The sequence below is a fragment of the Pyrus communis genome, chromosome 14 (assembly GCF_963583255.1).
Source record: "Pyrus communis chromosome 14, drPyrComm1.1, whole genome shotgun sequence".
NCBI classification, from domain to species: Eukaryota; Viridiplantae; Streptophyta; class Magnoliopsida; order Rosales; family Rosaceae; genus Pyrus; species Pyrus communis.
In genome coordinates, this window is record NC_084816.1 from 9,599,968 (window position 1) to 9,624,618 (window position 24,651).

Consider the following 24,651-nt stretch of genomic DNA (forward strand, 5'->3'; position numbering starts at 1 on the left):
ACGTGTTGTACTTTGCGTGAGTGGTCAATTATGTGAAAAATAGGATCAATAAATGGGAATTCATTGAATTTAAGTGAGATCTTCAATAGTGGTACGTATTTAATGTTGGAAGGTACATCATGTGATAAGTGTTCCAAATACACATAAAATTTCTCATGTTATGTGTTATCCTCACACTTCTTTTTATTTTTCATACACATCTATCAATTTCTAACTATCAAATTGAATGAATTGAAGGGAATTAGAAGACAAAAATTACATTTTTTTCCTGTTGTTTCATACGCACTGGGGGTAGCTTCCCCAACTCACATTTTTTTCCTGTTGTTGGGAGAACAAGTACTCATGTGTAAAGGAGACGGATAGCACACATTACCCAAAACACTCCCTTTCATTCACACTATTATAAATACAATGTCTTTCTATAGAAAAAAAGTGCTATTGACAAAATCATAGTTTAGTGAATTGTGCTGTGAGGAATTAAAGAAAAAAAGTGCGTCAAATTTATATAGAGAAGATAGTTTTTTTGTTGGTTTTTTCCCCCTTAAGTCATACTGGAGTACCTATTTCTTACCAGACTATGTAATAGATTATGTGTCTATTACAATTAACAAGTGAATTCTAGTGACCACATGATGTGATTACTGGTTTGTGTCCCTTATTGGATTCCTCTTTCTTTAAGAGTTTCACTCCAAAAAAATTTTGTCAATAGTTTTACTTACATTGTTCAAAGTCCACTAGAAAAAAATTTCTGGTTGTCCCTGGCCATATTCCTGTTGATACAACTACCATATTGACTTTGATATTAAAACACCTACCATATCGACAAGTTTCTTAGCTGCTCAATTTTTAGCCTTCTGGCTAAAATTATGGAGTACCACTTTTTCTTAGCTTTGACATTGAGTCCACTTGAGCGAGTTGTGTCATATATGAATATGGATCACTTAGTTTCTTATGCACCTTGGTCTTATGAGATTATTAACAATAAGGGAAATGACAAACAACATAGATATAACCAAAGAAAACTTACGGAGAAGCTCTGTAAGATTTTTTGGCTTTGTTATGTAATTCATGAGCTTATTCCCTTATACTTCCACTGTTAAAATTCCTGTAGATTTAGTTAATTGCACAGTTTGCTTAATTTTCCTTTCGTTTCTCTAGGTTGGTTCTAGATACCTTGATCATATGATTGTGGAAAGAAAATATGCTGAAGCCGCATCTGTATGTCCTAAATTGTTGCGAGGATCTGCTTCGGCATGGGAAAGGTATTAACTATCATTTTCTGTGACCCATTTTTTACAATCTTCCCAGTAAATAATTGGAAATTCAAGCATGCAATTCGTCCAAATAACTTGGAGCGGACTGTGCTTCACAGATGGGTTTTCCACTTTGCTCATTTGCGTCAGCTTCCCGTATTAGTCCCATACATTCCAACAGAAAACCCAAGACTTCGTGATACTGCTTATGAGGTTTGTGAGGATAACATTTTTAATTGCAGTGTGAGCTGCTACATCTTTTTTAAAATCATTTATTTGACAACCAAGAAAGGCTTGATATCTCTTTTTTTTTTTTTTTTTTTTTTTTTTTTTTTGTTTATTTATCTTTTCTTCTCTGTGCTGTAAGGTTGCTCTTGTAGCTCTCGCTACAAATCCATCTTTTCATAAGGAGCTTTTGTCAACTGTTAAATCTTGGCCACCCGTGATCTACTCTTCATTGCCTGTTATCTCAGCTATAGAACCTCAGCTTAATACATCGTCCATGACAGATGCCCTTCAGGAGGTCAGTCAGGAATTATCTACTTGGAATATGAGTTTTTAATTATGATAATTCTGATTTTTTTGACATCGCTTCCCTTTTTCAGGCACTAGCAGTGTTGTATGAGATTGATGGGCAATATGAGAAAGCATTTGCACAATATGCTGATGTAGGTGTTCTTGATGCATATTCACGTGCAACACCTTTATTCACAAAGCACAGCGACAGTTAGAATTGATTACATAATATTTAACATCTTCTTAATGTAATTTGGGAATTGAGCTGTTGATTAACTGGAAATTTCTTTTGATCTTTTTTGGATTTACAGCTTTTGAAGCCAGACATATTTTCTTTCATTGAAAAGCACAATTTGTATGATTCTATTAGGGAAAAGGTATGGTAAATATGTTCACAATTTATATGTTGTAAATTGGAATTTATAGTTTCTCTGTTTACTGCTATCCATAGATATGTCTATGTTTCCAACATTAATAATGGTCTTTTTGTGATTTTCCCAAGGAGGTAACCTTCATAATTTCACCGAAACGTTGGTTCTGATATCAATGATGGTGTTGTCATTCTCTCTCTAATATAGAAAACATCAATATTACCTACTTAATGTTATATTAGGGGTTGGGGATGTGTGTAATTGATAAATAAGAGAGGAATAATTTTCAATTTATGGGTGTTTTATTTTTACTATCATGCTCGGCCATGCTAATTTTGTGTGCTTGGTTGTCGCCTCTGTGTTTTCAGGTTGTCCAGTTAATGATGCTAGATTGCAAGCTGGCAGTTCCTTTGTTGATCCAAAACAAGGATTTAATAACTCCATCTGAAGTTGTTAAACAACTTTTGCATGCAAGTGATAAGTGTGATTCCAGATATTTCTTGCATGCATACTTGCATCCACTATTTGAAGCAGATCCTCATTCTGGAAAAGAATTTCATGATATGCAGGTATTGTGGAAAGCTAAAATAACTTAGTTGCCCATGTAATTAATTATATTGGCTTCTGTTCTTTGAAATTCTCATTGTATGGGCTATGAAGTTACTTATACTTAATTGATCATTGCCTTAACTCTATCAACTTCCTGCAAAACGTAGTTGAATCTTTCTGGATATCAACCATATTTCATTCACAACTTAATTTACTTGCTCCATTTTACTTTTGTTTGAATTAAATTCGTCCAAAATCCCCCCAGTCGTTGTTTTGTTGTTAATTTAACTTAGTTTTCAGTTTTATAAGTTTATTTTGTGTTGATTAGAATCCCTTTCTAATCCCCGGAAAAGAACGATCCCTACTTACTCATACTACGATTGCATAATTTATAGGGTTTAATTTGTGCGTTAGTTTCTATATATCTTATCAAGATAATGCCAAAACTGATTTATGGCAGACAAATGTAATCAACTAGGTTTATGGGAGCTTTTGGTTAGGATTTCAGATGGTTATTATATTAAACAGTTTTGTGTTCTAATTTAACTAAATGCATGGTAGGTACCATGATAGTTGCCTTGTCATTTCCCGTTGTAGAGAAGACTGTCATTCTCATGTAAATTGGGTACTATGAGTTGTATCCTAATACATCCGTATGCGCTCGGGGTGATTATATCGGACATTATAAGATTGTTTAGTATTTCCAAGTTTAAGAAAGAACTGGTTTTCCCTTTTAGGGTTGGACTTTTATATGGCTGGTTTTCATGTTTTTGTTATGAGTGAAAGATTGAAACTGAAACTGCAGGTCTTTGCTATTGGTAAATAGTATGTATTTGGTACCATATAATTGTTTTAACAGTTTCCATATAGGAATCTCTTAAGGTATTTATTTTTATTTTGTTCTATTACTTCTCCTGCAAGAGCTTGTATTTAGTTCTCGAACTATGTTGTGCCGAGTGGTGAAATTGTATCTACAGCTGGTGTGCATGCCGTTTAACTCTTGTGGTGTCATTTGTTTATTGTGGTAGGTAGAGCTTTATGCAGAATATGATCCAAAGATGCTTCTTCCTTTTCTTCGTAGTAGTCAACATTATACCCTGGAGAAGGTTTGAACAGTTCATAAATAATCAGTTATCATGAAATTTAAATGCTCTTCAATGCATTGACTTGTGATATATATATATATATATATATATATATCAGGCATATGAAATTTGTATTGGAAGAGATCTTTTAAGGGAGCAAGTGTTCATTCTTGGAAGAATGGGAAATGCTAAACAAGCCCTTGCTGTAATCATAAATAAACTTGGGGATATTGAAGAGGTACCTATTCTTACAACATATGTCTTTAGTTGTTCCTTTGGGGTTATTTGCTATCTCTTCACTTTGAATTGTGGCAATAACAAGATGAGTTATGGTTGTGCACACAGGCTGTAGAGTTTGTAAATATGCAACATGATGATGAACTCTGGGAGGAGTTAATCCAGCAGTGTCTTGATAAACCTGAAATGGTATTATTCCGGCTAGCCTGCAGATTTGGTATTTATGCAAAGTTTGCTGTAAGTCCTCTTCAGTATCCTCTAATTTTTTGATTCTACTAATTAACAGGTGGGCATGTTATTGGAGCACACAGTTGGAAACCTAGATCCTCTCTATATTGTGAATATGGTTCCCAACGGATTGGAGATTCCTAGGTCAGTTAGATCAGAATATTGTGGTGGTGTATTTCTTTCTTGTAATCCATCTCTTATCAATTAATGGAATTCTTCCCTTTTTATAGAATTCCTAGCATGTTTGAATTTTGGTATTTTAAGCTGAATGAAATGTTGGTATTGGCCTACTCATTGGATTCTTCATAATGTTGATATTGGGCCTTCTATAAATTTTGATCATCTTGGAGATTCCATTGACTGATATGGTAGCAAAGTATTGTGTTTGTTATGCATGCTTATAGCATTGATTATGTAATAATGTTTCTTCTTTTGTTAAAACCCTGACCCCGTGCCTCTTCGTGTCTAGATTTCCTGTAGATACAATAGTACATCCCTTGCTTGATTTAATTGGGTGGTGCTATTCACACCTCTTCCCCTGTTAATTTTTGATAATTATTTCCTATTAAATTAGATAAATAAATAAATAAACAGAGACGTAGAGATGGGTCCTTTTCTTCTATAGACATTTCTTGACTTTGTATGTGATTATCACAAATTCAAGGGCTATCATGTTTTCTTTGTATTTTGATGGTGAAAGTATATACATTAGAATTGTTCCATTTGTGCCAACACAAGTAGAGATTACGGATAGCTAGAGTGTGTAGTGTTTTGATTCTTAGATTGTGGAATAGCCAATATGAACAACTAGGATGTTCAGCTGGTGATCTTATGTATGCGTTGTATCTTATGTACTACTGCTGCTAGTGGAGTGAAGTGATCCATGCGCGTGATGTGAATGTTTGCATGCTTATTCTTCTTTTGATTCAGTTTTTTAATGCACGCTCAATGTGAGGCTTTATTTATCTTTTGTTGTGCTCATAGTGGCCCATTCTTGTATCATAGATATACATATTGTGGAAAGCGGCTTTTATTTTTTGGCTAGCTTTTGAGGATTGATGCCATCCGGGCTAGTTTCTGTAGTGCAAGTTTTGCTGGTTTGTTTGAGTTGATATGTACCTGCATTGCTAATGTTAGAGGTTCTTTGGGCTGTGACAATATTCGGGAAGTGGAGGTTGACGGAGAAGCAATTTTACGTTTTGTTTGTTGTCATTACTTTGTATGTCTTCCTCAAGGAACATTAGAATTCACAGCATTTTATCCAGTTGATTAGTGATCCTTTTTTATTCTGGATGGTGCTATTCATGCACTTGTTTTACCTCTCACACGTTTTTGATAATTTTTGGCCATTGATCATCTTCAGTTCATTTGATCTAATGGTCGGAAATCACTTGTGATTGTTAACCATGATTACATCGTTTTAACAAATAGTGATTTAGGACCAGACATAAACTTGTCAACAATTTGATTCCAGATCAGATGACACTTGTTTTCTGGCTTTTCTCGTTGATTCAACCGAATTTATAGGTTGTCAATAAATATTCCAGATTTGATTTACTTTAATCCAATTTTAGTAGTTTTATTCTATTGCTACAAGGAAAGCTGGGTTGTCTCTAAATATTGAGTTCGAAGTGTTTTTCTTTTCCTACGGTAAGAGTTCTTATGGACAGAGTCGTTTCATTTGGTACCTCAATGTGGACTTATCACATCTTGAGGTTGAACTTTCGTTCTTACAGCTATGTTTTTGAATCAAATAATTCAAAGTGAAGATAAGACTCATTTATCTTTCATTTTATGACTTACGTCTTTAGGAGTCATTTTATAAAGAGGAAGGTTGTTATCAAATTTCGATTAAAATGTGAGTCAAAAATCCAAATGAAAAGAAAATGATTTTTTTTGAAACAAAACATGCCACTTTCGATTAAAATGTGAGCAAAAAATCAAAATCAAAAGAAAATGATTTTTTAGAAACAAAACAAGCAAGTGGCACAGAGGATAATGTTTTAAGTCACAAACATACTTGCACTTCAAGTGTCACGGTCGCCGTCTTGATCATTGAAATTTTAATGGTCCTCAAATATGTGGTGTTCATCGAAGAACTTGTATTGATTTAATGGGGGAAGTTATTTGTCTATTCATTTGTTATTAATGTATTTTCACAATTAGAATTGTCTATTCTCCTTATTATATTTGTAAAAAGTTATTCAGTTTGAACATTTTATAAAATCATATTAAGACGATAGCACATGCGCTGTTGAATGTAACCTCCATTTAAAACTAAAAAAAGGATAACCGGCTACCGTCCAAATTATTTTTTTCTTAAGCTCTCAAATCTACTCACTCTTATAGAAAAAATAAAAGGCAAAAGATTGTTTACTACCCTCATGTTTTGTAGTTTTCAACATTTAGTACATCAAGTTTTTTTCGTCTCAGAGTCATACCTAAAGTATAAATTTTGGGATAGTCTCATACATCCGTTAGTTAAACTGTTAAGTCTTCCGTTAATTGTGACGTTGCGCCCATGTGGACAATGAAGGGGTGCCACATGTCATTAAAGGGTCCACGTGGAAATTAAAAATTAAAAAAAAAAAAAAGAACCTCAAAATTTCAAAATTCAAAACCACCTTCCCATTCCTCCTCTGCAACATCAATTCTTCTCCCAATCCGCCAACCCCACCACCACCATGTCCCAAAAATCCAAATCACGATGCAAAACCGCAAAACTCGAACAAAGCCCAGCACCTCCGATCCAAAACCCAACCCCACCAGAGTTCCAATTCGCCATAGCCAAAGCCCAACACCTCCAATCCAAAACCCGACCCCTCGAAACCCTAACCCACATCGTTGTCAAGTACATCGGCGCCGTAGCCTCGGCCTCGGCCTCGGCCTCCTACGTCGCCATGGCCAAGTGCACCAACACGAACGTCTTTGACTTCGCCAACACCCTTCCTTTCGTCTTCCCTCACCCTCTCTAAATTTACCCTTTCTCCCGTCCTCCATGGAATGCTCTTAGGTGTGAATCATCATTACCAGAAGAGGGTTGAAGCGGAAGCTCGAAGAAGACTTCAGAGATGAAATGATCAAGGGCAAACTGGACTGGAAAATCCCAACCGTCGTCGAACCGCAAGACGATCGCTCAGATCTCGTCGGTGGGTTCGCGAGCAGGTTCAGATTCTGGAGTTCATATTTTCATCCGCGCAACCCGACCGCCCATGGCCTCTCTTTCACCGCCAAAGAATGTAGCGTGCTCGTTGTTGTCCTTTATTTTGGCTGGTGTTCTTGGAGTTAACAATTTGTTCATCTTTAATCTGAGCGAAATCTTGTGAGATTGTTTGGGGCTTAGGGTTTTTTTTGGTAATTTGTATGTAGAGGAGCTTGTGGACATTATGGTGGACTGTGGAGCAGTTTCGGCGCTTGTTAAGCATTTGCAGGTGCTTCTGCCGGCCACAGACAGTCGAAAAAGCCTGATCTCGTACAAGCACAAGGTCGAGAAGGGGGTGGAGGGGATGAAGGGGTGGAGGGTGGGGGAAGACGAAGGGGTTTTGGGTGTGTGTGGATGAGGGAGGAGACGGCTGTTTGTTTTTTTTTTTTTTTGTTTTTTTTTTTTTTAATTATTTAATTATTTTTTTAAATATTAAAGTGGGCCTATATTGACATGTGGTGCCTAGTAATTGTCCATGTGGGCACCACGTCATCAGTTAATAGAAGTTCTAACGGAAAACTTAACGGATGTATAAGACTGTCCCAAAATTAAGACTTTAGGTATGACTCTGGGACGAAAAAAACTTCATGTACTAATTGTTGAAAACCACGAAACTTTAGGGCAGTAAACAGAGTTTAACCCAAAAATAAACTATAACCACTAAAAGCAAATGTAGTCACAAATGTCAATGAAAAAGGTTAATTTTTTAGTAATTGTATTTATCAAATAAATATGTAGTTTGCAATATAAATAGGGAAGTGCAAATGACCTTTTACCATAATGGTGGGAAGGTGTTGAAGCCTTACATGATGGCGTGGATTTAAATCCCGTTTATGACTAATTTAACATCTAATCTAACAAAATCTATCGTCTGACAAAAAAAATAAAATAAAATAAAATATATATAAATTGGAAATTGACTAGACAACATCAATTTCACCTTCTCCAAAGGGTAGTTGCCATTACCTCTTTCTTGCTCTATCTTGTTTCGACCCATTTCTGATAGGATACATTGATCTTTTTTTGGGTCAAATGAATACTTCAGAATTTTCAGAATCTCTATTATTTCATATAATTTCTTTTTATTTGGAAATGTTCGGATTGAAACAAAATTTTCATGCCAGAATCATAACTTTCTTTTAATTGACAAATTATAGAATTACAAAGATAAGGCAACAACTTAACATCAAACTAATGACAAATGTATGTATCATAATCGCATTCTTGTGAGTCGAACATGAAAACCTCTCCATCCAAGATTGGTTCGCTATAAATTCTTTTGTGCTTTTATTAAGTTGATAGATAAGTGAGTGGATTATGTCCAGTTTTTGTAATTAAGTTCTTTTACCTTTAAGCAATTATCCCAGCCATTAAAGTCAATACAATGCCAAAGTCTCCTTTCTTTGAGATGTCATTGTACATTTATATATTATATATTTTTGTGTGTGTGTGTATTAGGATGTTGCTATGTAAACCAAATTCATATTTTTAAATATCTAAATTATCCTTAATAACATTGACTTCGGGTCTATTACTTCTTATCTACATTTATTTTACATTATTTCATTAAGTTAAATGTTTTCAAATAGCTTATTCGGATTTAGAAAAGAAAAATTTTAATGTCGTGATTTCTATGCATATTAGTAACAAAAATTACGTGATATCGGAGTTTTGTTTTCAAATGTTATAAATGTAATATAGTTGTTTCACATTTGTGTAAAATTGAGCATTTTTTGTCTCCTTTCCAAATGACGCTAACATGTAAATTAGTATATCTTACAAATATAAAATTGTTAGCTTTGTGCATACGATTCTCAATAAGGATTTTTGTAGCTTCAGGCGAGGAGGGTTTTATTCAAAATTGCCAATATTTTAAATATCAATAGAGGTAAATTCTTTTGCACAACATATATATAATAACAATATAAGTTAGCATTTTTTGGTTCATTTCAAATGATGCTGACATGTAAATTAGTATATTCTACAAATATAAAATGTTAGCTTTGTGTGTATGACTCTTTTATTCAACAAAGATTTTCGTAGCTTCAGGTGAGGAGGGTTTTATTCAAAATTACCAATATTTTACATATAAATAGGTAAATTATTTTGCACATACATATAATAATAATATAAGTTCCTAATAAATTATGTAATAAATCATGCAAAATAATCCCTAAAAAATAAATAAATATTATTTGATTTAATATTATAATAATATAAGTTCCTAATAAATTATGTAATAAAACATGCAAAATAATACCTACAAAATAAATATATTATTTGATTTAAAACTAATTAATATTCCTGTATTTTGCAATATATATATATATATATATATATATATATATATAGGTAAATTATTTGCACATAATATATATAATAATATCAAAATGTGCCTACCATAGGTAATAATACATGCAAAATAATTTACCAAAATAAAGGAATGTTGATTGATTGCACACATTGTATAATAATAACAAAATGTGCCTAGTATATGTAATAATATGTGCAAAATAATTTACCTACAAAATAGAGGAATGCTTTAAGCCAAGTGTTACATTGGGTTATTGTTTGGATCCAAATTTACACCATCGGCCCGTGCAATCAAAGTCGTTGAGTGAGCATAGCTCTCAATCGTCGGATGGAAAAGTGGAGATAATTTTTTATCATTATTAAAGGATAATATTATGGTTTTTATCATAATAATTATCTTTTAATATGAATTATCCTAGCATCTTTTTCAACTAGATAAATAGGGTGCGAATTATATCCCGAAGCAAGTGGAATAGTCCGATTTAATTTGGATTTGTTAGCAGTGTACCGTGTGGATTAGAGCAACTCGGCTTGGATTCTGAACACGTAGCATAGCATGGGATTTGCAAGGCTTGGATAATGGTGAGATGAGAAACCTAGGTAGGCTAGGTTTTTAATGCATGGTGGTGATGCATTAAGATGAGGTTTGAATAGTCAAGATGCATGGTTTTGGGATAATGTTGAAGTCAAGGTAATGATGCAAATTGGAATGTCATTCGTACATGAAATTTGGATGACAGAGATCCACGACATTTAAATATTATAACCAATCTTTGGATTAGATTGGTGTTCTACAAAGATGAAAGGAGCACACGACATTGACCCGAGGAATCTTGACTTTGAGGGATATTATCAAAAAGGTTCTTTATCACAATATATGGACGCTGAGAGTTAGAATGGAACTGGAATACTTTATTTCAGTGGCTAAGCATTACAAAATCTATAAATAGAGGCAGTGGCAATGACAAAAAGGACCTCCAATTCAACACACAATTGCCCTGCGCAAACCTCTCAAACAACTTGAGATTTTTTTTTTCTTTTTCCGTCGACACACCTTCAGTTTGGATAAACAGCACTGTGAAGGCAACCGGCGAACACCTTCAGTTTGGATAAATAACATTGTTGTCGTAGAATCAACCAATCGAGGAACACCTTCAGTTTGGATAAACAGCACTGCGTTGAGGCCGACTGGTTATCTATCCAAGTCTCGGTCGAGAAGGATTTTCGAATCCTTAGTGGCAGAGGTCATCTCATTAGCCTTCTCGGCGAAGTGAGGTGTTACCAGGTTACTACATTCGGCACTCTAAGAGCCGAATTTGATATTGAATTTCGCAGAACTAGCAGCCTTGTCTTCAGGCTCGAGAATCCAAAGGCCGAGATTTGTTCCTTCCTCTGCCGCAATCGCAAGATAAAGAAGTCAGCAACGCGCTCAATGCAACATCAACAAATTTTACTCCTCGACCGACGATTTGGCACGCCTCGCACTCAACCGAAGGACGTAGTTAGCTTATTAGTTACTCGGCCTGCGCGCCACGTAGGCTTTGTAATTTTTAGGGTCAACAGTTATATCAAAAGAACTGTATTTTATTTTTGGAAATGTTTGGATTGAAATGACATTTTCATGGCAGAATCAGAACTTTCTTTTAATTGACAAAGTACATGATATTTATCAAGATACTTGTAGGATGAGCTATTAACTCATCTATGGTAACAACTTTTTATTAAACTAGCTATAAATGTATGTATTTCATATTCGCATTCGTGTGAGTAAAACATGAAAACTTCTCCAACCAAGACTGAGTTCGCTATCAATTCTTTTGTGCTTTTACGAAGTCTATGAAGTCGATAGATAAGAGAGGAGATAATATCAAACTTTTTTAATATTGAGTTCTTTTACCAACCGACCACTAAAGTCAATAGTCCAAGTCTCTGGTTGATTATTGTACATTTATTTATATATATATACATATATATTATATTTGTGTATATGTATTATACATGCATGGCTGTGCTTAGTACCAGATTCCAAAACACACAACTGAAACCCTAAAATTATTCTCTTCTACAACCTTGCCATGAACCCATTTATATCTTTCCTTCTATTCCTTCTACCAATCATATCTCTATTTATCACAAACTCGGTTTCTGGTTCACCCTTGAAAATCCCAAGGCTGAGTCCTACTGGAGGAACATTTGTACATGGAAATTATTTTGCAAATGACCAACCAAAAGCTTTGTCTGCACTTGATCAAAATGATTTTGAAACATTTTACTACACCCAAACACTTGACCATTTCGACTTCAGGCCCGATAGCTTCACTACTTTTCAACAAAGATATTTGATCAACTCCAAGTACTGGGGTGGCTCCAATGTTAGTGCACCAATATTTGCTTACTTGGGCGCAGAAGAATCAATTGACACCGATCTTGCTAGTGTCGGCTTTCTCAGTGAAAACGCCTATCAGTTCCAAGCTCTCCAGATATTCATTGAGGTATGCACAAAAGAATTTCCGGCCGCAACATAGAACTAAGGGAAGTAGTTTTCTTGCCGGACATTAATTTACATGTTATAAGATTATTATTAATTTGGACTGTTGATCAAGTGAGTTCTATATCATTACTTAGTCTGAGACTTTTATTTTTCTCATCAGCACCGGTACTATGGGAAATCAATCCCGTTCGGATCAAGGGAAGAAGCATTTAAAAATGCAAGCACTATTGGATACTTCAATTCAGCCCAGGCAATAGCAGATTATGCAGAGGTCCTCATACATGTAAAGAAGCAACTTCACGCTGAAGATTCTCCGGTGATTGTTATCGGTGGATCATACGGTGGAAGTGAGTGACTGCAGATTCACCTTCACGAATATTGTTTTAGTAATTAAGATAAGTAACTTTTTGGCCATGTTTTTTATTCTCCCTTTTGAATTTCCATTTTTGATACAGTGCTTGCTTCATGGTTTCGGCTCAAATATCCCCATGTCGCAGTGGGAGCTCTAGCCTCGTCAGCTCCAATTCTTTACTTTGATAACATTATCCCACCAGAAAAGGGATATTTTTCCATTGTGACCAAGGATTTTCAAGTAAAGTCTTTTTCTTTGATGACGTTTTAACTTCAATGTATGACATCAATTGGAGTTATATAACTTTTTGGAATGCATGTGCAGGAAGCGAGTGAGACTTGCTACCAAACAATTAAGAAATCATGGTCTGAAATTGATGAAATTGCCTCTAAGGATGGAGGCCTCTCAATTCTTAGCAAGAAGTTCCACACTTGCAGGTTAGTGTAGTAAACCTTGACATTGTATGTTGGGATTTACATAATTTCTAGACTAGTTAGCTAGCTTGATATTTCTTTGTATCAATAAGAATTATTTGCACTTTTTTTCATTTACTTAAGTCTGAGGAAATTGTATTGCTATTGGGAAATTGGCTGAAACAATACAAAATACAAATCTCAGTTGCAGAATTGGTTGCTTTTTGAGATTTGTTGATATGTCATTATCTGATGATCATTTCAACATTTGAGATTTATAAACGGAATTGTTATTGTCACTCTAAAATTCTTATTTTACACTCTAAACTTATTATATTTAGAAAGAAAAATACATTTGTGAGGATTAAAAAATGAGATTTTTAGAGTGTACAATAGCAGTTTCGTTTATAAAAAGCCTTATATAGAGTCAATTTCCCGAGATGAATGATCTCTTATTAATTCATTGTTTTATTGTTTTTTAGTTTGTTGAACAATTCTTCTCAGCTGAAGGATTACTTGCAATCAATGTATGCTCAGGCAGCTCAATACGACAGTCCACCAAGTTATCCAGTTACTGTTGTCTGTGGAGGAATTGATGGAGCTTCTTCTGGAAATGATACTCTAAGCAAAATATTTGCAGGCCTTGTTGCATACATAGGAAACAGGTCGTGCTATGTTAATCAACCCAGAAACCTATCTGAAACAGATATAGGGTGGGGATGGCAGGTAATTAGTTACATTAATTTAGTTATCTTGTCACCATCTCATAATTGATTAATTATGACAAACTTAAAAAGTAATACCAATGCTTGCATACATTACAAGACCAATTTTATAGCTTCAATTTTTTATTCGATTTTGTATTTATTTTACAATTTACTATTATTAGGGGGAAGGGGAGAGTCAGAGACTACTACAATAATTTACGGGATGGAAGAATTTCGAACTTGATATGCATAGGTAGAAACCTAACATCCTATATATTAGGATATTAGTATTAAGGATAAACATTTAACCATCCACTAGATTTTCTTTAATTAAGGTGGAGAGCATTTGAATCTAAAACCTCTTAGAAGGATTTTTTAGCATTGCGAAGTCTAATACCACTACAGTACTAAGTTTCAAAAATAGTTTCGTATATTGACCTTTGACTTAATTAAGTTTATGGTTCTTTTTAAAATTAAAAAAAATGTCTCAAGTTCGAATATTCAAATTTAATTTAGGCGTAGACTTTGAATCCTTCATCGTCGCGTCACACATACCCTACTCCGCGCATGCGCAACTCTGTGCAAAGCCCACCCAAACACATGTACATGTTTTAATTTGGAGGATAATATTATCATAGGGAAAGAGTAGTCAAATATTTACGCTGATTTGTTCAAAAGAGTAGTCCACCACCACTTGATAAAAATCAGATGGCTTTCATGTGGTCACATGCATTGACATGCGCGCATGCTAGCTAGGTTGCTTAACAAATAATTTGCCAAGGTTGAGTAATCATCATTCAAAGGGTTGACTTGATGAAAGACAAATTGATGTGGATCATACTGCCTTTTCTTTTGTGTGTTGCATTTGCGTATCATATAATTCCAATTTTCATAAAGTCACATTTATTTTTCATTAAGTCACATTTATGTTCACACATGTATAACTAATCTATCGTACTTCGAGTTTGTTTTTCATTACATCTGTAAGAACATGTAGATATTTATATTACAAATTCATGTGCGTTTTAGAAAACATTTGAAAGTGCTTCTTGAAAAAACAAACACTTAATAAGTGCTTTAAAAAAATATGAACTTGGAAGTAGGGGTGGGCACGGGCCAGGTTGGGCCCAAAATTGAAGAAACCAGACCGAACCTGTTTGTAAATAAAACAGGATGGGGCAGGACGAGACGGGTTTTGGGTTTTTCAAAATGGGATCCGGACCTAACCCGACCCTTTTGAAACGGGCTGGTCCTATGGGTCCCCGCGGGTCCAAGTGTGGGTGCCTTATCTTCCTAGCAAGTCCATGTCTCCTCCATCCTCGGGTACCTCCTCGAGTCCTTCATCCGCTTCACCGTCACGATAAACCCGAACTCCATCACCGCCTTGTATGTACTTCCCATTGTGGATCCATACATATAAAATCATGGCACCCTTTATCCGAAATCAACAAAATCAATCACTTTGTCTCTAGTTCCTTTTCAAAATCACCAAAAGGGATATGAGTTTATACCCATTGCAAGATCCCTACACCGTTAACAACATGCAAGAGACATTGTCCTTCAATTTTTCCTTAATCTAAACTCCACAACAAATTCAGAAAAAAAGAAGAAGAAAAAAACTCCATCTCATATTTCCCACAATACGGTACCTGCAAATTAATGAAAACCCAGATGGGCTAGATGCCCAATCTTGCAGAAAATTAAGATATGAGAGGAGACATTGGAAGACTAAGAACAGAGAGCATGGTGGTCGACTTCGACTAGCATGGCGTTGATGATGGTGGTGTTTGACCATCTCGAGGTGCTGATGATGGGGGTCTTCGTTGAGGAGGAGAATCGAGAGATAGGTGGTGCGACGGCAGCGGCGGTTCTAAGTTTGATGTTGTCGAGGTCAAGGAGGAGAAGACGAGTGACAAAGACTTTGTGGGTGGGAGGAAACGAGAAAGAGTCTGAGTTACAAACTGGGGGATGGGATCTTAGATGATGGACTAAGAAATGGGCCGGTCCGGGGGCATGTTCTTCTCAATATTTGGACTCAGGCCTGAACCTTAATTGCCATTGCCCCGCCCCGCCTCGCCCCATTTACTCTCCAAAAAATTGGAACCGCCCTGTACCCGTCCCGAACCTAGATTACCCGCTCCGACCCGCGGTTCCACTACCCGTTTGCCCACCCCTACTTGAAAGTGTTTCCCGAAAAAGAGCTACAAAGTGTTTCTTTACCTATGATAATATGATCGAATATAAAAAACTTGATAATTTTACAATAAGTAGAAATTCAATAAATCATGGAAGAAATGTATGTGCCGTACTATGTTATGTATAGGAAAGATCGGAGATGTCCAGTTTCCTCCTAAAATTATTCAAGAAAACTTGATTAAATGGTTGAATACAAATAACTTAATTATTGTTATTCTAATATTGTCATACATATGCTGTAGAATCCCATTCATACACTGACAGTGTCTTTCTTGTTTAGTGTTTACTTAGTGTTTACTTAGTACTTGAGCCAAATATTTATATAATTGAAAGTTGTTAACAACCCAATGCAGAGAAAGAAAGAGAAATTGACTGCAAATTAAATCTGATTTTATTCTAGCTAGTGACGGAAAAGAAATAAGACGACCGCATATATTAAAAAAAATAAAATTTGCATAAATGAATATGGATTCTCAGGGGCAAAGCTAATGTTAATAACGATCTTAATATTCCTGAGAACTTAGATTCGAATTAGGTAGATAACGTATCAATATCAAGTTACTACGGTAAGCCTATTATGTAGTTTTTGATCCAAATTCCCTACAATTATAATGTAAATACGTTGTTGTATTAAAAAAAAATCCATCATGATACAAACATCAATGTCAAAACCAATATCAATACCAATGTCAATGCCAATATCAACAATTATTAATATATCTTTTAGTGGGAAAGTTTACTCTCTCGCACACAGACAGATGGGTTTATAGGGCTACAAAAATTGGACAATAAAATGGGGCCGTCTAGCTTTAAGGTTGTAGATGTGACTCATGACTTTCTGCATTGTACTTAGACGTGTAGTGACATGGTGATACCCATAAGCATCAGCAACGACACCATGTTTCAACCTGACCCGTTCGATCTGGAAGCCCACATCAAATCCTGCAAGGCAAAGTATGGAGTCCCTCCTCGACCACGTTGGGTCACTACGTACTTCGGAGGCCATGTAAGTGTCCTCTTTATAATGATATTCAACATTTTAACATCAGTATTTTTCTTCATATATTTTAATTCACTTTAATATGTTGCTGCTGATGCTAACAAAAATTACACCAAACACAGGATATAAAACTAGCTCTCCACAGGTTTGCTAGTAACATCATTTTCTCCAATGGGCTAAGAGACCCATACAGTAGTGGCGGGTAAGCATGAAAATTACTACATATTACTATATAAACACAAATAAATTAAAGGAATATTGCCTTGACAAACCAACATTCATGCATGATGTACCTGGCAAAGTTAACCGTTGTTTTTAACTCTCATTACACAGGGTGTTGGAGGACATATCACGCACTGTTGTTGCCGTCCAGGCAAAGAATGGTACATGTCAAATTCAATATTTCAGAAGGGTGAAACCAAAAACCAAAAACAAAATGTTATATTTTGGGGTCTTTTGAAAACTTTTCGGTAACTAATTTCAGTTTTTAACTTTCAGGAAAATAAAAAGTGATTTCAAATTCAATCCCTTTTTTTTTTTTTTTTTTTTTGTGTATTTAAAAACAAAAACTACAAGATTGGTTTCCAGTTTTCATCTTGTTCTAAAAACTGAAAAATGTTTTTGTCAGTATTCATGGATGTCAAATAAAACTAAAAAACTGAAATAGTCATCAAACAAACTGTCAAATGTATTACATTTGAAAAAAAAATTGATAGGGCAATAATCCCACCTAAATATAATTCATTCAGCTTAAAATATTACAAGAAACGGAAATACCAGAAGGATAGAGACATACGGAAATAGTTTAAATTAATGTACAAAATTAAAATTTATTTTACAGGATCTCATTGCTTGGATATACTTCCTGCAAGCCACACTACTGATCCAGGCTGGTTGGTGGAGCAGCGAAAAACTGAAGTGCATATCATCAAAGGATGGTTGGCCAAGTACTATGCCGACCTTCAGGCATTCAAATAATGAAAATTACCCCTTCAAACAATAAGACCACGGAAAACAAATTGATTAGGGCAAATCCCAGCTACAACTTTCTGTGTGTCCTGCAGGGAAAAATCCATTAATTTTCAAAGACAAGGGCCACCCGTTGATTATTAGTTGCATGTAATATTTGAACCTATGTTTTCTTCTCCTTTGGATGTATCCCATATTCGTTAGAATTTGTAAAGGGCAACCATAGGGGTATTTACAAACTGTATAGCTACTATCAAACGTAATTCCTAATTTTTTGTTATTGTTTACACCATTAAAATATTGAACTTGCATCAATGGCATCCCCACTAGAACTTCAATGGCACAAATTACCCTGTCACAGTAGCATCATATGTCAATAACACAAGAATATGTGTTATTTCTTGTCCATGTGTTTTTGTATTATTAACATGAAACGCTACCGTGATAGTGTATTTGTGCTATATAAGTTGTCCTCCACTCCATATTCCTTTGTATTAGAGTTCTTGCCATTGCAGCTGAATTGGCTTGGATTAGGCAGCTCTTTTGATCTCCATGTGCCTTTATATATAAGTTCCTTCAATTAATGCTTTATTGTGATAGTATTTATGCCATTGCATTATCTTCTAATTCAGTATTCCATTGAAGAGTGAAACACATTGAGATATATTACCACTTTGTCAGAAAAAGGGTTACAAGAGGGGATTTGAATGTGCAACATGTATCTTTTGCTGAACAATTTGTAGACATACCGGCAAAGGATCTTTCTGCACCGCTGTTTCATCAACGTTGTGCCAATCTTATGCTTGGCTCGTCCAAGCATGAGATTGAAGGGGATGTAAAGATATCAACCATTGTAACATTGCCAAGTTTCACAGATTGAAGAAGGAAGGTGTTAGAAGTCTGTTTAGGTTGTTAAGTTAGCTATTTTCTGTTCGAGTAGTCAGCTCAGTTTCCTCGTGAGTAAAAAATGAGAAGTCTCTAAATACTGTAAACTTGATCATTTGAGACTTAATGAAGGCAAGAAAGCATTTCTCCTTCTCTCTCTCTCTCTCTCTCTCTCTCTCAAAAATTCTCTCCGTGTTCTCTCTACTTTCTCTCTGTATCCTCCTTCCATTTTAAGGGGCAGTTGTAAACTTGCAGTTGAGTGATCTGTGTTGAAATCTCCAATTGACCAAAAAAAAAACAAAAAAGGTAAAACCATTGCCGAAGAAAACATTGAAATTGAAGGAGAATGTTGGATTAAAATTTAGAAAGTGAAAATAAACCCATTAAACACATTTTGTAACTTTGAGTATGCATGGCTGGTTGTTGTTAATGAGACTAGAAAAGACCGCCTATCGTGAGCATGCCAATATTCAGTTTATACGTTATGTATGTTTGTAAACACACAACTGAAACTAAAGCCTGTTAATTTGCATTCTTCTACAAAACCTTTGTCATGAGCCCATTTCTATACACACTTCAATGCCTTTTACTGATCATTTCTCTATATGTCACCACCTCTTTTAATTCTTTTACACTGCTAAACATTCCAAGGCTGAGCTCCACCGCCAGCGGAGGCACATATTACACGGCCAAACTCAAGCTTTGTCTGATTTTGATGAAACTCATTTTCAAACATTTTATTACAACCAAACACTAGGGCTGGTTTGGTATTGTTGTGTTTTGAAAAAAAAACTGCTTCTGCTGTGCTGTGAGAATAAGCTCATTTTTGCTGCTTCATGTTTTCGGCTTTTTTTCATCCAAAACTGGGAAAATAAGCTGTTTTTAAATGTTTACCAAATACCTTTTTGAGCTCAGCTTTGTTTTATACTCACTTTTTATAAAACCACCTCAATACCAAACCGGTACTTAATCATTTCAACTATATATAGGTCTGAAAGCTATGCCACTTTTTAACAACGATATGTGATCAATTCCAAGCATTGGGGTGCACCAATATTTCCTTACCTCGGCGCAGAAGCATCATTAGAAATGCTCTACTTGCCATCGGCTTTCTCAGCGACAACGCCATTCAGTTCTCTCCAATTACACACTGAGGTATGCATGAAAAAGATATGGATCATGTTTGCACGCATACAAGTACTATTTTGAGACAACTATTTTTCTCATCATCCGCTTCGGTACTATGGGAAATCAATCCCATTTGGATCAAGGAAAGAAGCATTTAAAAATGCACGCGCTCTTGGTTACTTCACTTCATGTTGACGTTTTGATGTATATTTCATGAATAAAACAGTTACAAGATGCAGCATATATGGAAGAAGAAACAAGAAGAAGAGAGGAGGGAAGATGACAGCTAATGCCAACATCATGATGACCTGCAATCCCTCTAAACTTAATCTATTATCCAGCTTTGGCTTTTACAGCAAGAAGAGCCGAAAGCAATGGATGAAAACAGTAGGTGAGAGGGAGGACCGAAGATAACAGCTAGGCAATGACACAAGCTGAGCTGTTTCTCCATCACCACTAGACACCACTTGTTATTCTTCTAATATTTAACCCTACTTTTAATAATGACATCCAATACTCCCCCTCAAGCTGGATCCAGTAGGTTGATGGATCCAAGCTTGGAGAGGAGTCTTTGAAACTGATGAGAAGCCAGAGGTTTGGTGAATATATCAGCCAGCTGATCGAAGCTTTTTACATAATGTGTCTGAATCACCTGCGACTGTACTTGTTCACGGACATAGTGACAGTCGACTTCAATATGCTTCGTCCTCTCGTGAAAGACGGGGTTTGATGCTATGTGCATGGCAGCCTGGTTGTCACAAAATAAGGTCATTGGTTGAGCTGTGAACACACCTAAGTCACATAAAAGTCCTTTTAGCCATATCAGCTCACACGCGGTTGAGGCCATTGCACGATATTCAGCTTCGGCACTTGATCTTGCGATGACAGTTTGTTTCTTGCTCTTCCACGTGACCAGGTTTCCACCAACAAAGGTACAATAACCAGTGGTGGACTTGCAATCGATTGCGTTTCCTGCCCAATCAGCATCATAGTACCCCATGATTTGAGTGTTGTCATTATTTGCCATGAGGATGCCACGACCAACAGACCCTTTTAAGTAACGTAAGATTCTTTTGACAAGGTTCAGATGCTCGATGGCGGGAGAGTGCATGAACTGACTGGCAATACTTACTGAATGTGAAATGTCTGGTCTGGTGATCGTTAGGTAGATCAGCTTGCCGACAAGCCTCTGATATAAGCTGATATCCGAGAGTGGCGTGCCTCCCAAGTCAAGCTTGAGCTTGCTATCAAGAGGGGTAAGTGCAGGCTTGGCATCACTCATATTGGCATCTTTAAGTAGGTCCATGACGTACTTTTGTTGATTAAGAAATAGTCCCTTATAAGAAGATGCCATTTCGATTCCAAGAAAATACTTCAACACCCCAAGATCTTTAACCGCAAATTGTTGTTGAAGTGACTGTTTGAGTGTGGTGATTTCAGCAGCATTATCACCTGTAATTATTAAGTCATCCACATATATCAACACAACCAATTTGCTTACAGCTCTTGTGCGAACAAATAATGATGAATCTGCATTACTCCTTTTGAAACTAATGCTATGAAGAACTGTACTTAGTTTTGCATACCAAGCACGTGGTGATTGCTTCAGTCCATAAATTGACTTATGTAACTTACACACCAAATTAGGCTCTTGGCTTTGAGGGTGTCCTGGTGGCAATCTCATATAGACTTCTTCTTCAAGATCACCATGTAGAAAGGCGTTCTTCACGTCCATTTGATACATAGACCAACCTTTATTGACGGCAACAGACAATAGAACCCTTACTGAGTTCATTTTTGCAACAGGAGCAAATGTTTCCTTGTAATCCACCTCAAATGTTTGAGTGAATCCTCGAGCCACCAGCCTGGCTTTATGCCTCTCAATCGAAACATCAGAATTAAACTTGATCTTATAGATCCACTTACAGCCCACTGCTTTTTTTCCTTGTGGAAGTTTGGTGATGCTCCAGGTTTTGTGTTGGTCTAGTGCTTTGAGTTCATCTCTCATTGCTTCTTTCCACACAACTTGATTATTAGCCTCATAAAAGTTTTGAGGCTCACTGTGACTTGAAATGTTGTTAAGAAAGGCAGCATGAGATGGAGTTACCTTTTGATACGACACGCAATTTGAGATTGGATACCTCAGTTTATATGTGACAAAATCTTGAAACCTTGTGGGAGGTTGTCTATCACGCCGAGGATTGCGTCGAGGTACTGGGAGGTTTGTCTCATCCTCGTTCAAATTGTCATCCACACCTTGAGGATTTTCTATGTTGTCGTTGTCATCATCATGCACCGAGTCATCATCATGCACAGAATTATCAGGATGAGTACCTTCATTATTGACTTCAATGGGAGGTGTAGAAGTACAGATTCTTGGTAGAGGAATTAGGTCTAAGATGCACTCCCCCTGACTTGTGGCTTCATGTGATTTGCTGAAAAAAAAATTAGCTTCATGGAATCGTACATCTTTAGATACAATTATTTTTCTTAGTTGAGGATCATAGCACTTATATCCTTTTTGTGTTGATGAATAACCAAGAAAAATACATTTGAGAGCTCTAGGGTCCAACTTATCTCGATGGTGTGACTGTATATGAACAAAACAGACACAGCCAAAGACTCTAAGATGTGAAAGGTCGATTTTTCTTCCTTTCATGACTTCAAGTGGAGATTTAAACCCCAAGACTCGGCTAGGAAGTCTATTGATGATGTACACAGCCGCCATGACTCCTTGTGACCAAAATCTCTTTGGTACGTTCATTTGTAACATTAATGCTCTCGTTTTTTCCAGAATGTCACGATTTTTCCTTGCAGCTACACCATTTTGTTGAGGTGTGCCGACATAACTTGTTTGATGCATGATACCATGCTTGCTCAAATATAATGACATGATATGAGACATATATTCGGTGCCATTGTCAGATCTTAAGGTTTGAATTTGAGAGGAAAAATGGTTCTTAACAAGATTGTGAAAATCCTTAAAAACTTCAATCACTTCACTCTTAGACTTTAAAAGGTACAACCATGTGGCTCTAGAGAAATCATCGACAAAAGTTACATAATACTTATAACCATCAAAAGATTCAAACGTTGGTCCCCATACATCTGAGTGAACTAGTTCGAAAACTTTACTAGTCCTAGATAAGGATGAGGTAAAAGACAATCTGGTGGCTTTAGACAAATGACATGTTTCACACGAAATTAAATCATTCCCTAAGTTTGGAAACAAGGAAGACAAAATAGGTTGGGAAGGATGAGCTAAACGTTGATGCCACAATTGACTATCTTGGGATGGACTGGACTTGGCTTGAAATCCTCTGGGACTGCTTTTTGATATGTAATAGAGGCCATCTAGGTAAAACCCTTCACCAATCGTCTTCTTGGTGATGCAATCCTGAAAAATGACATTGTGAGGAGAGAAAATGGCCAAACAATTTAAGGTATTGGTGATTTTTCCCACAGATAGAAGTTGAAATGGAAAAGAAGGAACAAATAAGGCTACTGACTCAATTTTGTCCGATATTAAGTTTATATTTCCCTTCCCTAAAACCTTAGAACTCTCACCATTGGCAGTTGAGACTTGAGACGGTTTTGAAAAATTTTCAAACTTGTGAAACTTAGAAACATGGTTGGTCATATGATCTGTGGCACCCGAATCAACAATCCACAAATCATGCATCATATTTACATTAAGAGCAGTTTTAAAAGCAGTCATGATACCTTGCATGTCATCTTGGGCCATATGTTGTGTTTCTGTCAGAAATCCAGCAAACTTGCCTAGCAAAGCTATTGAATTTCTATCTTCAAAGCCGACCGTTTGGTCACTCTTAATCCTTTCTTTCTTGCTTTGAAGATACACTGCAAACTCATTTATGAGTGCAGCTGGATTTGCAGTGAAGCTCTTGAGTGTATCAGACCTATGAGAGGTTGAGGTAGTTGCATTGTTGGCTCTATGTGGTGCACGGTTCAGTCTTTGTGAGCCCTTGTTTTCCTTCATGAACTCTGGCTTTAATTCTGGATGTAAAATCCAGCATGTCTCCTTAACGTGACCAGTATAGTTGTAGTGTTGGCACTTTAAGTGTGGATTCTTCACTTTGTATTTTCTTTCGTTGGCTAGATAAGCCCTTGCTTCAGTTACACTGGTCTTTGTGCCAGTGTTCATGACTTTCCTTCGTACTTCTTCACGTTGGATTGTTGCACATACGCTGGTGAAGGAAAGTAGTTCGGGGTTCATGAGTATGTGGCTTCGTAGGTCTTCGTATCCTGAATCGAGACTTGACAAGAGTTGGAATATCTTGTCTTCTTCTGCCCTTTTCAGTAGTAAAGACGCCTCAGTTGTGTGAGGCCGATACATTTCCAGCTCATTCCACATGCTCTTCATGCTGCCTAGAAGTTGAACAAAGGGCTTTCCTTCTTGTTGTATGTTGGAAATGTTCTTCTTCAATTGAAACACACGTGTAGCATTGTTCTGGCTGCCATACATCTCCTTGACTGTCTCCCATAGTTTGAATGATGATTCAGAATAACTGAATATTTCAGCTAGTTTACGTTCCATGGAATTTAGGAGCCATGACATAACTAGCTGATCCTTACAAAGCCAGATTTCATAAGTTGGTGAAGAAACATCAGGAACTTCGATGCTTCCATTTATGAACCCTAGCTTGGACCTTCCACCTAGGGCAAGACTCACTGCTCTCGACCAAGGTAAGTAATTAAACTCATTTAACAAGACCGAGCTTAATCTTTGATTTGG

General features: G+C 36.2%; 2 protein-coding genes across 2 annotated transcripts; both read left to right on the forward strand.

Annotated features, from left to right (window-relative positions):
• Positions 1–1,095: 1,095 nt before the first annotated feature.
• LOC137716406 (vacuolar protein sorting-associated protein 41 homolog) lies at positions 1,096–4,297 on the forward strand. Its single transcript, XM_068455854.1, has 9 exons — positions 1,096–1,262; positions 1,373–1,466; positions 1,621–1,776; positions 1,859–1,921; positions 2,081–2,146; positions 2,509–2,709; positions 3,718–3,795; positions 3,893–4,012; positions 4,120–4,297. The coding sequence occupies exons 1-9, from the start codon at positions 1,183–1,185 to the stop codon at positions 4,279–4,281; spliced, it is 1,020 nt and encodes a 339-aa protein (XP_068311955.1). The 5' UTR covers positions 1,096–1,182; the 3' UTR covers positions 4,282–4,297.
• A 7,473-nt stretch (positions 4,298–11,770) lies between these two features.
• LOC137716019 (uncharacterized) lies at positions 11,771–18,934 on the forward strand. The gene is made up of 9 exons (XM_068455404.1): positions 11,771–12,246; positions 12,406–12,592; positions 12,701–12,837; positions 12,922–13,034; positions 13,493–13,736; positions 16,767–16,919; positions 17,036–17,115; positions 17,247–17,296; positions 17,755–18,934. Exons 1-9 carry the CDS (start codon positions 11,830–11,832, stop codon positions 17,889–17,891), a joined length of 1,518 nt encoding a protein of 505 aa, XP_068311505.1. The 5' UTR covers positions 11,771–11,829; the 3' UTR covers positions 17,892–18,934.
• The last annotated feature ends 5,717 nt before the right edge of the window (positions 18,935–24,651 follow it).

Excerpts from the sequence above, each read along its gene's own strand:
- LOC137716406 (XM_068455854.1), top strand. The coding sequence starts at position 1,183 with ATGATTGTGGAAAGAAAATATGCTGAAGCCGCATCTGTATGTCCTAAA. Across the intron at positions 1,467-1,620 it reads TTCGTGATACTGCTTATGAG|GTTGCTCTTGTAGCTCTCGC; the intron begins GTTTGTGAGGAT and ends CTGTGCTGTAAG. Across the intron at positions 1,922-2,080 it reads CATTTGCACAATATGCTGAT|CTTTTGAAGCCAGACATATT; the intron begins GTAGGTGTTCTT and ends TTGGATTTACAG.
- LOC137716019 (XM_068455404.1), top strand. The coding sequence starts at position 11,830 with ATGAACCCATTTATATCTTTCCTTCTATTCCTTCTACCAATCATATCT. Across the intron at positions 13,035-13,492 it reads AAGAAGTTCCACACTTGCAG|TTTGTTGAACAATTCTTCTC; the intron begins GTTAGTGTAGTA and ends ATTGTTTTTTAG. Across the intron at positions 16,920-17,035 it reads CTACGTACTTCGGAGGCCAT|GATATAAAACTAGCTCTCCA; the intron begins GTAAGTGTCCTC and ends CACCAAACACAG.